The sequence below is a fragment of the Salarias fasciatus genome, chromosome 20 (assembly GCF_902148845.1).
Source record: "Salarias fasciatus chromosome 20, fSalaFa1.1, whole genome shotgun sequence".
Lineage (NCBI taxonomy): Eukaryota > Metazoa > Chordata > Actinopteri > Blenniiformes > Blenniidae > Salarias > Salarias fasciatus.
Window position 1 is genome coordinate 4,332,771 of NC_043764.1, and position 12,764 is coordinate 4,345,534.

Sequence of the window (12,764 nt, forward strand, 5' to 3'; positions counted from 1 at the left end):
TTGAATTTTTTTCATAATCATTGTCTGACTTTCCGTTGAATTCTGCAAACACCACAGACCGAAATGCAAAAATCAAAAGGCGAGAAACAAGAATGGGTTCCATTTGGTTGACATTTTATTTCATGGTGGTAGGAACACAAGACAAAGGTCATAAAGTTAGTAATGTTCAGGTCATGCCACTCTTACTCGGTGCACTGCCCTTTGAGACGAGGTTTGCGAAGTCAGACAGTAGTTTACAGAGGCCGGACATGGAGGGTAATCCACATGTAGACATAAATAAGGAACAGAAAATAGATTCAAAAAACAGTAAATAGATTTTTTTTTTTTTTTTGTAAAAAGCCAGGTGAGCCATTTGCAGAGGCCCTCCGGGATACTTTTTTGTGTATGAGAATTATTACTAATATAGTTATCAATATTATCATTATGTATTACTCATTTACATGATGGGGATGAGGCTAATACACTGGCTAAAGTAAGGAAACAGTTACATGGATGACGTCTGTCACCTGCTCGCAGTTCAGGTGACTGGGTTTTTAAGGCAATTCAAAGTTTCCACCCAAACCACAGACTGCAGTTGTCTTTAATGTTCTCCAGTCCATCCAAATACACAGGATTGTGTTCTCGTTTAGATTTTTTTTTTCTTTTTTTAAGTGTTGCTACCTGAATGGTTCAAATCTAAAAACAGTGTGTTTAAATTAAGACCGGTTTAGAGCTCAACGGAATTTGAAAGCAGAAGACGGCGTCCTGGCGGCGGGGCACCCAGGGCTTCCACACACAAAACATCGCTATAGCTGTAGGGCCAACCCTCCCCCATGTACAGAAGTGTACCACTGTGTGGGTGAACAGACAAGTCAGACATGGCTCCAGTGTATATTACTAAAAACATAAACCTCCACAGATCACACATTTTGCTAAATTTACACTTAAAAAAAAAAAAAAAAATCGCAGGGCTGTACAAAAACAGGTTGCTCGATGATTTAAGGAGGGAAACATAATCAAGAACTTAGGAGAGGAAAGGAAATAGTACAAGACCATTTGATACTCGACCACAAACAGGCATGACTTTGTCTCAGAATATTGCCAAGGTTCTCATATCAAAACAAGTGTCTTTAGGTCGGCCATCGCAGCTTCTCGTGGCTCAGCAAGGACGACTCCACGTTGCAACAGTTCACCCAAAGTTACAGAAATCGCACTAGCAATACAAACCCATGCGTTGCTATGGTTACTTGCAGGTACTGTAGGATTATGTATCTTTTTCCCAGTTTTTGCGGCTGTTATGGCTTCAAAAGGTCACGGGGACGTCGCAGTCCCTCTGTCTCTCTTTCAATCTCACTCACTCAACAGCCGGAAAAATATCAGACTCCTCCAGGAGCGCTCCTGGATGAAATACGCAAATGATACCAAGTCTCAGGCGGAGCTTCATTTCTTTGTGTGTGTGTGTGTGTGTGTGTGTGTGTGTGTGTGTGTGTTGAAGACTGACTGATGTTTGACAGGACGTCTCCAGGAGGAGCAGCTCTCCTTGTGATTGAGATATCTCCTCGCCTCCTTTTGTTTTTTCTTCAGTCTTTGCTTTCAGCACCTCCTTAAGGTCAGATACGGTAACAACTCTTCCCTTATGCCCCAATAAAGGTCCTGCTAGACTGTCTGCTCCCAGGAACAAAAAAAAAACCAAAAAAAACTCAAGGACTATAACAGGAAAAAAATATATAAAAGCAATGAATAAACTCAGATGTGACTGTGGTTTCTCAGTGGGAAATAAGAAGAGGGAGGAAAAAAAAGGTTCTCTTGCAAAAAAACCCAGAGAAAAGTGGCTTTTCAAATTTTCGGTGTTAAAAAATAATAAAAAAAAAAAACAGTCCCAAGCAACACAGCAGAAGTGCATGCAGTTATAGTGGTCATCGTTAGTTCATCCGCTGATTGTGAAACAGAACGCACAACAGTACATGAGAAGCACAATTCTCCAAGGAGAACCCCTCTTACATATTCACAGTCTCAGGTATTATTTATATACTCTATATTTATAACATTTATCCATGTCTATGATTCATGAGTTATGACTAATGATATGCGAGTCTCTCTCTCTCTCTCTCTCGCGCGCGCACGCGTTGTGTTGCTGTGTTAGTGAGTCATATTTCAAAACTAAAGGCTCTGATGGGATTCAAATGGAGAGGAGAGGCTGGGTTTTCGTTCCTGGACGCTGTGAGTTGGGCCTTGATCGAGTGGTTTTCTGTACTTTTTTCACCGTAGCAGCTTGACTGATATCTCAGAAGTTCCTTGAGGAAAATACAGCGGAGTGACGAGGACTGCAGCGCGCCGGCCGCGACGCGTCCAGCTCTCACACGGGGAATGTTAGCATCTATATAGAGATATATATTTCTATATATATATATTTATATATATATATATTCAATGATGAATGAGCCATGCTTGGAAATGTGGGAATGTGGACGAAAGATATGGCACCAAGACAAGGCAGTACCCAGAGATCATCAGCGAGGTCCACTGTGTTCAAGTAATGAGTGAAGATCAGAAATAACAGGATGCCTTTTTTTTTTTCTTTCCAAAGTTTAAATTGCTTTTAAAACAAAAGAGAAAAGAGTAAACTCTAACCTCTCTTTTGGGCGGGAAAAAAAGACCATAAAGAAAAAAAAATTGTGTGGATGGAGGTGCAGATTGAAAAAAAAAAAAGGAGCAAAATATATAAAACCAAAAAATCAAAACAACATATTCATTTTCTTTCCATATAAAAAGCGATGAAAAGTATACAAAAATAGAAAATAATTACAGCAGGAGACATGGGCGCGATGGAGGGAGCGGGTGGGAGGGTTTCTTTTCTTGTCGTTGTTGTTGTTTCTTGCTGGGTTTTGTCTCTCCCGGGTTATTTGGCGGCGGAACAGTGTAATATTTTGGGGCTGTTTAGGGCGTCCTCCACCAGGTGGAGCTCCACGCCGTCCACCACCACGTCTTTGATGCAGCCCACGAAGCCGGTGCTGTAGGCCTTGGGTAGCCGACGGGCCACGGACAGCTCCTCCAGACCGCCTGGACAAAAACACACACCCGCATCAGACACACTTCACTGAAACACACAATAACAGACAATATTAACACTAGCTGAGTGAAGCTGGTCCAGGCCAAAGGTCAATACAACCCTGTTTCAGTCCTCCGAGCCTTATGTTTGACACCCCTGCTCTAAACCAGTATTGGCTGTTCATGCACGTCAGACTGCGTCAAATCTACTGTTCAGTAGATTTATCTGCATTTATTAATGTAAAATCAAATTGAAATGCCTGAGATTTTAGAAGGCTGCGTCCAAACGCTTTGTAGCTCAATCCATCTAGTTTTAATTCAAACTTTCCCGAGCATCCCAGCTTTTTCCTCTTTTGAAATTAGACGGCAATTTCACTTTCTCCAGTCATCACAAAAAAACATTACATGAGCTTCATAAGTGTGGAAATCCTCACGCATGACTGGTAGATAATCCTCAGCGTCGACTCGGAGGCTCTTTAAGGATCAAACAGCAGCCTAAGAGGTCGCTTTTCATCACAAATTAAGCCTGAAAATGTCATCAATTGGCCATCTTTCTTTTTTTTTCTCCTACTTTGCTACAAACTATCATGGTAGTTATTGGGATTTTCTCCGGGATGTTTTAGAGCCTTTGATATTTCCCATGATGCAGCTGTCTCATGGACATGACAGGTTTATTTGTCAAACCAGTGTGATCAAAGAGAAGAAGGAGTCTGGCAAAAAAAAAGAAAAAAGAACTCAGACAGAAAAAAGGACTGTTCTTAATTCGACAAGGTGCTCAAAAAAATGTGCCACAAATGAAAGGTGGTGACAGAGCGTAACATGAGGAAAGCCGAACGTCCTCATTATTTTTAATTTGTTTCCAACTTTGGTTGCGCGGCTTCGCCGTGTTGCGAACTCCCCGGAAATAGTCAGTCCGTCACGCGGTGCATCCACGGCTGTGACAGCTCCGTCTTTGAGTCTGACTTCTAAGAGGCGCTGCCCTTCTGTTCCACTACTCACATCTCGGCTGATAACTACCCACTTCTTCTGTATTTATTCCAAACAAACCCAGAACACAAAATCAATGCCTTCCTGTGTGTCTCAAAAGACCGATCGCGTAGCTCGCAGCCGCTTTCCAGATGTGAAAGGGTCCGGCTTGAAACGGCCCTTCCATCAAAGAAATTGCGCCATAAGGAACTGTTGACGGCATGTTTGGGGACACTTTCTGCAGAGATACGACTCTGATTTGATGTCTTTTTGGTGCAGTTCAAAACTTTCAGTGCAGCAAGCAACACAAACTCAATGCGGCTTCAAATGCTCCATCTCGCTTCTAGTGGGCTGGATTCCAAAACGGTCTCAGCAAAGTAGAAAGAGCTGGAAAACTGGCCTATTTAAGCATCCAGCAAGTGACAAAATGCATGATTCTGCAAAGGAGAAACAAATGAAAGGAAAAAGCCAGATAGTGATGGGATCCAGAGGCTGTCTTATGCTGTTTGATGACATGCTTTCCTTCCATTTCTGCCTTTAAGGAAGAATGAAATCACTATGAAATTGTTGGACCTGGTTATAAATGGTCTCTGTCCTGTTGGGAGTGGTGATATCCTCGATCTGTATCGGTCCAGAGGTCACCGGAGGGCTTCATGGGACTGAAAACGTTTTCTCTGGGCTTCAGAGTCAACAGACTTCAACTCCATATAAAATGATGGGGGAATGTATGAAGCAGACTGCCATCGACAAGGCTCCAAATGAGGAGGAATCTTGTGGAAGAACGGTTCTCATTCATCCAGCGGAGTTCAAGAGATTAAAATCGATGCTCGCTATGTTCCTAATTACTGGAAGATTTGGTTTCTGAGATCAGGCGGTATAATAAGCCTGACAGTTGATTGGTATCTCCAATGATGGTTAAAAGTCAAACCGCAGTGCATGGATCGGGAGGGAAAACTGCTCATCGAAGCTGCCGAAAGTCTGAATTTATCTTCACAAATCTGTAATGAAGTGGGGCACACAGCACATCTTTGTCCTTTCAGTTGCATTTAACACATTTCCAGTCAGATCAGACCAGGAAGCTCCGGCTCTGTAGGAACTGATCCCAGTTCTCTGTCGACTGAAGGTATGAAGGTTTGTTTTAATGCAGACCAGCTGACTGCTCTAAAAAATGGAAAAGGCTCAGAAAACATTCAGAAATCAGGTTCTACAAGTTCCAGAATCTTCCTTTACCTTCACCCTAGAAAGGGTCAGGTGCTACATGGTAATTATCACATTAGGGTTTCAGATCAGGCAGAGCACAGCGTCTCTAAGCGAGCCGTATCAAAAGGTCATGAGTGTCGCTGACACCGCTGACCTCTGACAGCATGGCTCTGAGGCCAGTTTGATAGCATGGAGGTGGGTGGGGGGTTGGGGGGGGGGGCTCTGGTGGTGTGCAGCTGCATGACACTCAAGCACTGCCATCAATAGAACGATCACTGCAAAGATTTCTGGAGCGAGCTTGCGAGCGGGTAAACATTTAATCATTGATCTGAATAATTGTGCACATTGCCACTCGATTAGAAAGTGTGCTTAAGGCACTGTGACGGCGCTCGACGGCTTAACACCACTCTTAGTCACTTCAAAGTTCAGAGCGAGGTAACGAGCACAAGTGTTTTCACTAGTCTGGTATAATTGGATCGGCCGCCACCTAAAGCTGTTGAAGGAGCAAATGAACACCTGACGAGCCCGGAGGGTGTGGGCTTTGAAAAGGAGGCGTGTTCATTGCTGTTCTGATTTTATTGGCAGCTATTCGTGAGTTTTCAAACAACAGTCCAGTATTTTCTTTCTATTTGGACGCCAGTGAACCTGCATGAAGAGTTGACCTGGAACATAAGCTTCTGCTTTTGGGCTGCAGCTGAATGGGATGACATTAACATATCATGGAAGTGATCTTCATGATTGAGTTTTGAGCTACTCCTGACTTAAAGGACGGAATCTAATCAGAGATCGCTGAGAACTTAATCTAATGTAAGAGACCATCCAGTAGCAGAAGATCCAATTCCAGTGAAAAAAACATTTTTTCTGCTCTTGTGGAGAACAACGATGTGACAAGGTAAAAGAAGGATACAGTCTGCTTCATTTATTTGACTGTACACTACAAACACCCATTAGGACATAAAGTTCAAGCCTTTTGAAAAGTGCACCTTGGCACACAGTTCAGTTGCCTTTAAAATAGCGAAAGTGGACTCGGACACAGTCGACTGCACTGGCTCCATGCCTTTAAAATAATCAAATTAGGCCCATTTATGCCATTTACCCATTTAATGGGTAATAACAGTGGGCAATTGTGAACAAAGAAAGGTCAGTGATTTGCACTTCAAAGCGATGGTTTAAGTTCCTTGTCGTTTGAATTTTCCTTTACCTTCACATTGACCGCTCATTTTTACTTCCTCTCCATTTCTTGCCCGCACTCACAGTCAGACCTCTGTGCTTTTTAGACCCGGTGTCATAAAGTCTCTCTGTGAAGGCTTGATGACCTAATTGCAAGGTGTACTCGCCGGTTCCTTCGCCCATTTGAGCTGCTTTGAGCTGCTCGTTTTGAGCCTGCAAACCCAAAGCGGTCATTAGTGTCGTTCTCACTAAATCAGCATGAAACGTCTGTATCCCAGAAATCTGCGCTAACTGGGCGGGAGGCTGACCCTGGCGTTTGAAGTTTTGCCCGTCTGTCATCTCTCTCCCTCCACCTCGTCTTCTCCCCGTCGGTTATCTGCTCTGTCAGGGCCTCGCTGCATCTCCTGCCTTCAAACTCAGATTTCCCCTCACAGCCCCCAGTTTCCCCCCGCCCCCCCCCCACCCACCAGCTTTGTCCGACTGAAGAGTTCATATCCCCGCCGAGCTCCTTACATCCCCGTCCCTGCCCCCATTAATCGGATTTTGCACCTCCGAATCGGGGAGTCGACAGGGCTAATTTCATGCGAGTTACAGATGAATTAATGATGAATGCTGAAAAAGGGGGATTTAAAAGGGAGAAGGGCTCTCGATGGGAGGGCTTGCCGAGGATTAGATATTCTTGCTGCAGGGCTCGCTCAGCACCTGTTCCGCCGCGCTGCCTCCCCGTGTGTGTTTGCCTGCGTGTACCTGCGACGGCGGGCGCACCTCGAACACGCCGCCAGTCTCTTAAATGTCACTCAGGCTGCCTCGGCTCTCAAACCTGCCTCTTTTCGGCGGCGCGCCGCGCATTTTAAAAGAAGAGTCTGACTTTATTTGGCTCAGTGTTATTTCCTGCGAATGTTCAATCCGGCTGTGCTGTGTGTGTTCCTTCAGAAACGATTTCTCTGAGCCCAGTTCAGGCCAAATTGAACTGGAGGCAGATAACAGGCCGACTTTGGTCATTTTCAATTCAGGAGAGCAGACAACTTCTGAGTTAGTCAGATAGCCTTTCATTTCTCAACTCAATACCTGAATGGGTTTGGACATTTTTTTTTCACCCAAACTGCAATCCTTTCTCCCTGCCAGAGTCTTTGCTTATCCTCCGCAATGCCAATGAGTTCATTGCTCATTTTTGGCAGCTTTTTACCAGTAGCCGGGATGGAAAAGCACTACAGAATCACAAGCATCCCCGTTCTTGGCTGGACGTACGTCATTCAGGCGGTAATATGCAAGGCCACCTACCCAACCAGAGCGCTCCGTCCGTGTCCAGCTGCGTGGCGGCCAGAGGTGACGACCCCGTCACCGCCGCCTCGTTCCCGACCTGTAGAGAGCCGTCTCGGAGTGCTCTGTGCAGAACAAGGAAACAAAGGAAAATGGCGTGAGATGCAAGTCGGCCTGATGTATGGGCGTCATGCTGAATAGCTGTAAATTGCACTTTCACTTAATCTGAAGCATCGAGACTCTATTGCTCCACTGGCAGTACACTAAGCACTCACATAAGTGCCTTTGCCAAGCAGCGTTCTAAATGCGCCTGTCGACCGGCTAACAGATGCCGTGAGAGCGCCATTCATTTTTGGCGGCTCCGTGCTGCGCATTAGCGCGCGCTCAAGGATTGTGAAGACGGGGCAAATCTGAAGCCTCTAAAGTGGGTTTCCCGCCGCGAGGGTGTCGTTAGAGGAGAGGCGGGAACGCCGAAGGCTGAGTCAGTACGTGAGCCGCGCGCCACACGCCGTGATCCACATCATCACCATCATCATCATCAAACGCCGCAGTCCTTCCTGCTGAAGCTCCAGTCAGAGATGTGGCCAAGTCCCGGCTGGAAGCGGACGCAGCAGCTTTTATTCGAGGATCGATTATTCCTGCATTGAAAACAGCCTAATTACACCCCTCCGTATTTATAATCGCTGCAACGTTTGCAATGCCAGCGATAGGCAGCCATCACTCCGAGGGTGTTTGAATGGATCATTTTACAAAATTAAGACTGTTAATTTGTTTCTAATGAATCCATTAATTCGACATCACTGTGAGACAAAAAGCGATGCAGAGTTTGTCTTTTTTTGTTTGTTTTTTTTTTTTTTCCATTTTTCTGGAAGCGTCATTCATCTGCAAGAGAAAAACCTGTTTCCCCGATTTGCCAGCACAGGATATCTATAATTTATGTACTGGCTTGTATACTCTTGACACAAGACTAGCTGGAAATTCCACCAGACCGGACTGCTTTGTGTGATTGGATTCCTGCAGGATGAGGCCTCGCCAGATGGATGTACAAGAGGATATACAGCAGTGTTTGATCCAATCACTCCCGCCGCTGGTGGAGGTGGGCAGAAATACATCCACAGCACGTTAAACAGGACTGAACCTAAATCTGTCATGTAGGTGTTGATATCTCCTGAATAATATCTGATGCAGATTTTCACAAATGAAATCAAAAGTACTGACGACGCATTCGCAGGCCTGAATCCTAATCTTCACCTTTAAAGGTCCAGATCACAGGGAATAAGAGAGGAAAAACAGGTTGCGATGGTGAAATCGATGCTGGGAACTCGGTGTTCTTCCACATGTCTATAGATTTTATGTTGAGGGGGAGGACGATGCCCACCTTTCTTTGTTAACCCTTTCAGGCTTATTCATTGAACATCGTGAGAGTGTGAGTCAAAATGTATAAAAATTTAGAAGTTTGTTTGGATAAAAAAGAACGCTTATGTATTATTTGAACAACATAAAAATTGTCAAAAGGCCAAAACTACACACATTTTACTATTTTAGGCATAAAAAGCTCTAAATTATTCTCACCAAATGTTTGTAATATTGTGCACCTCAGTCATAAAAACGAAATATAACTCACTACAAGCAATACTGCAGGCATTTCACAATTTGCTCTATTTTTCATCCTTTATTTACATCAACTGTAAAACGTAGTTAAGATTCTTCAGTTTTAATCTGTGGACCATGAAATGATGACGTGGATATCAGTGTTTTATTCTCCACACACAAGAGATCCATCTTTTTAAACTTTTACACTTTATATTTATCTTACGTGTAGAATTTGTCCATGTTTCTATATTGATGCTCAAAATGAGCGGCACCTGTAGATTCATTATGTGTGACATATACTGATATTAAACCTTTTCTATTTCTAGTTTCCCAGAGAAACCAGCCAATAAGTACCAGCAGCTGCCACTGTCCCAGTGTTTAGTATTGGTGTTTCGTGTATTGTAGAATTGCTATTACTGCATAACAATTAGTTTGAGAGAAACAGGAAGAAATGCAAAATTAACAAATATGTTTACATGTCTGATAAATAGTAAAGAAGCAAATAGTTCTGCGCAAATCACAAAGAAGATATCCAAAAATGTCGTGTACATTGACACGTGGATGTAAGCAGGTCAGATGTTAAGATGTAAGTTCATTACAGCGGGTATAGAAATGAACGTTTGAGAATATTCACAGTTTCTTCCTGGCTTCGCTCACATCAGGAAGTGGCATTGACATTCAGCACAGACAGATCCGAGGGACTGATTTCCCTGTATACAAGCTCAAGCCCACTGTCCCAGTGTCTGACTCCAGTTTTCTCTTTGCACAGGTGCCTGAGATGTTTACAACACAGACTGGCAATCATTAATCTGATTAGACGGTGGTTACTGAAAATGAGATCACTTCGGTTTATGGCGTGCTCAGCATGATTAAAAGCCAACATGGCAGCGCAGATCTGGCTGATCCACCTCGCAGCGAGCGATGGGCGGAGGGAGCAACGGTGAATATTAACCATGCCATCGACTTTGACCAGCACTGGGCTGTCGCCGAGCTCTCAGGGCAGAACATGGGAAACTTAATGCATTGGGAGGGCCAAAGGAAAAAAGAAAAGAAAAAGAAGAGAAATCTTTAATACCAGAGGGTTTAAATAAGAATGACTACTTAACCCAGAGAGACAAATCAACATTATGGCAAATAATTTAATGAAAATTATAAAAAAAAAAAAAAAAAGAGTTTAAGTGTATCACAATAGAAATGAAGTCAAAATGACTTTTTAGTTGTCACACTTTTTATGTTTGAGAAGCGAGAGCTAATGTTGCACCAAACTGTGCAGCTGTGAGAAAGATTACTCATGATAGAGGAAGACAGATCTTCTTTTCTTCATCATATCACAACTCAAACGTTTTCATCTCTGCTATTATTTGTGTTCCAATTATGCCTCTTGGCTTGAAGCTGGAGGAGACTCGCTGAAAGAGATGAGCGCTGGTCCTCCTCCTCTTGCACACATGATTAGAGAACTTCAAAGTTTCCAGAATTTGACAAGAATGACTGCATTGATTCGGATTTCACAGCCTTTCAATTGGTTAGAAAAATGTGCAGTGAGAGAGCGCTTGTGTCCCTTTCTCCAACACAACTCTCAATATCTGACAGTTTCTCAGTCGACTGTGTTTCTGATGGTAACAGGGAGCTCAAGTCCTGAGGTCCACTGGAATCACGACGCTCTGTTTCTCTTCTCTCCGTTTGAACTTTCTGCAATCATGAATGGCAGAGGAGTTCTAGTGAGGTGAAATGTGCATGTGTTCCTGAATCAAGGAATATATTTTATATCTTCACATTTACACACAAAAAATGGGCGAACTTAAAACACAGATAATAGCCTGGACACTCGAGGGTCTGTGGGTGGCTGCGGTCGTCTGTCTGGGTTGGATCGGCTGAGTAATGTGTTCCATAAGTCCATTCATGTGAAGGCAGAGACTGGAGTATACAGCGGCAGAGCACAGCTCACATGATAAGAGATGATCCTGAGCGTCTGTCCTGAAAAAGGCGTCACTTAAAACAGGCTTTTTTTTAATTGAATATAATCAAATTAGTGCAGAACAAACCTGAAGGCAGTACAAAACCCCATTAAAGTTGCAATCCTGGATATCTGAACGTCGTCAACATCGTCTAACATTGCACGCGATGAAAATGCACGAGTGTTAATAAAGACAGTGTTCTGAATCTGCATTGATTCATTTGCCTGCCTACGGTTTGCATATTATGCAAAAACATGTTGGGATGCTGCAGCATGTTCCTTCTCTTTGAACATTCATTATCGCGTCGCAGCAATTTGACACGTAATGCGTCACGCTCATGCATGACCAGGCATGCAAATAACCCTAATCTGCAACTAATCACAATCATCTCAGTGCTGGCGATCGGAGCGCGGCGGCGGATCCGAGACGCCGCACAGTTTGCAGCATCGCAAATCCCATGTGTTTGAAGGCTTCCTCCACCTTCCTCCACCTCCTGCCGCTGCTCACCTGCTGGCCTTGATGCGTATCCAGCGGTTGGTGTCCACGCGCACCGAGGAGCGCAGCACCACGGGCTTGGAGCCCAGGTCGTACGTCATCTGGACGCGCCCGTCCACGATGGCCAGGGCGATGTAGTCGGAGCGCTCCACGCCTTTGCCGCTCCACAGCACCAGGCCCTGGGTCGCCTCGGTGCGGATGCTCAGCTCGAACTTGTTCACCAGCAGAGCTTTCTCACTGGCAGGGGAGGAAACAGATGAGTTATCTTTTGGTCTAACGCGTCAAAAAAAAACGAAGAGCTGCCGTCTGCGGCGTGGCGGATCCGGCTCAGGCGGTGGGTGTGTTATTTGTGGGACATGAAGCGAGAAGCCTCTGCTGACGTCTCAAAGGTAAAATACCCACAATTCAAGGATGTCGTCTCTACTGAAGGCTCTGCAGTGGTTTTTGAGGAAATCAGGATGCAGACGGGGGTGTGTTTGTAGCAGGGGTGTGTTTTGCTATTAGCTGAACTGAGCCTGAACTGCACTGCTGCTCACTGCTTCCTGTGCTGCTCCGTGTGTGTGTGTGTGTGTGTGTGTGTTTTTTTTAGGCAGCTGTTTGATCTCCGGTCTCTGGGCTGCTACAGCTGCAGGGGTGATCTGGATGCGGAGACTAGGAGGCTTCCATCCAGCCTGAAGAGGCGCCGTACACCGCTAGCGTAGCCCCCTCCTGCGTGCCACATCCATTCGCTGCGTTAATAAACCACACTTACAAAGGTTTCTGTGGGAATCCAGCACCGACACACACCTTCAGTTTTCTTTCATCAATTTCTTTCTTTGCAATTATGGAATTGTTTCCACCTTTTTTGTTTTTTTTCAATGGGTATTCAAACACAAAGACAAAGACAAGGTGAGGACACGTACGACAAAGAACCGGCAGCGACGCTTGAATTAAATAAAAGAAAACAACAGCAGCAGCACAGAGCTGGAGACAAAGATTAGACAAGACAAACGACAAGACAAAGGGTTCGGCATAGCAAACAGGGCAGCACGTGGAGCACAGACAGGACAGAAAATGTGAGCGGGTGAGGAGAAAGTGAGGGTGGCTCCTCTGCTTAAC

General features: G+C 44.6%; 1 protein-coding gene across 5 annotated transcripts in view; it reads right to left on the reverse strand.

Moving 5' to 3' along the window:
* Window positions 1-1,646: 1,646 nt before the first annotated feature.
* Window positions 1,647-12,764, reverse strand: part of agrn (agrin) — a 303,236-nt gene continuing 292,118 nt past the window's right edge. For all 5 annotated transcript variants that reach the window (XM_030119408.1, XM_030119411.1, XM_030119410.1 and 2 more), the window contains 3 exons: window positions 11,679-11,903; window positions 7,645-7,748; window positions 1,647-3,039 (listed from right to left, as the gene is read on the reverse strand). In XM_030119408.1, coding sequence (XP_029975268.1) covers window positions 2,879-3,039; window positions 7,645-7,748; window positions 11,679-11,903 — 490 coding nt within the window. In that variant the 3' untranslated portion in view covers window positions 1,647-2,878. The remainder of the gene's footprint in view (window positions 3,040-7,644; window positions 7,749-11,678; window positions 11,904-12,764) is intronic.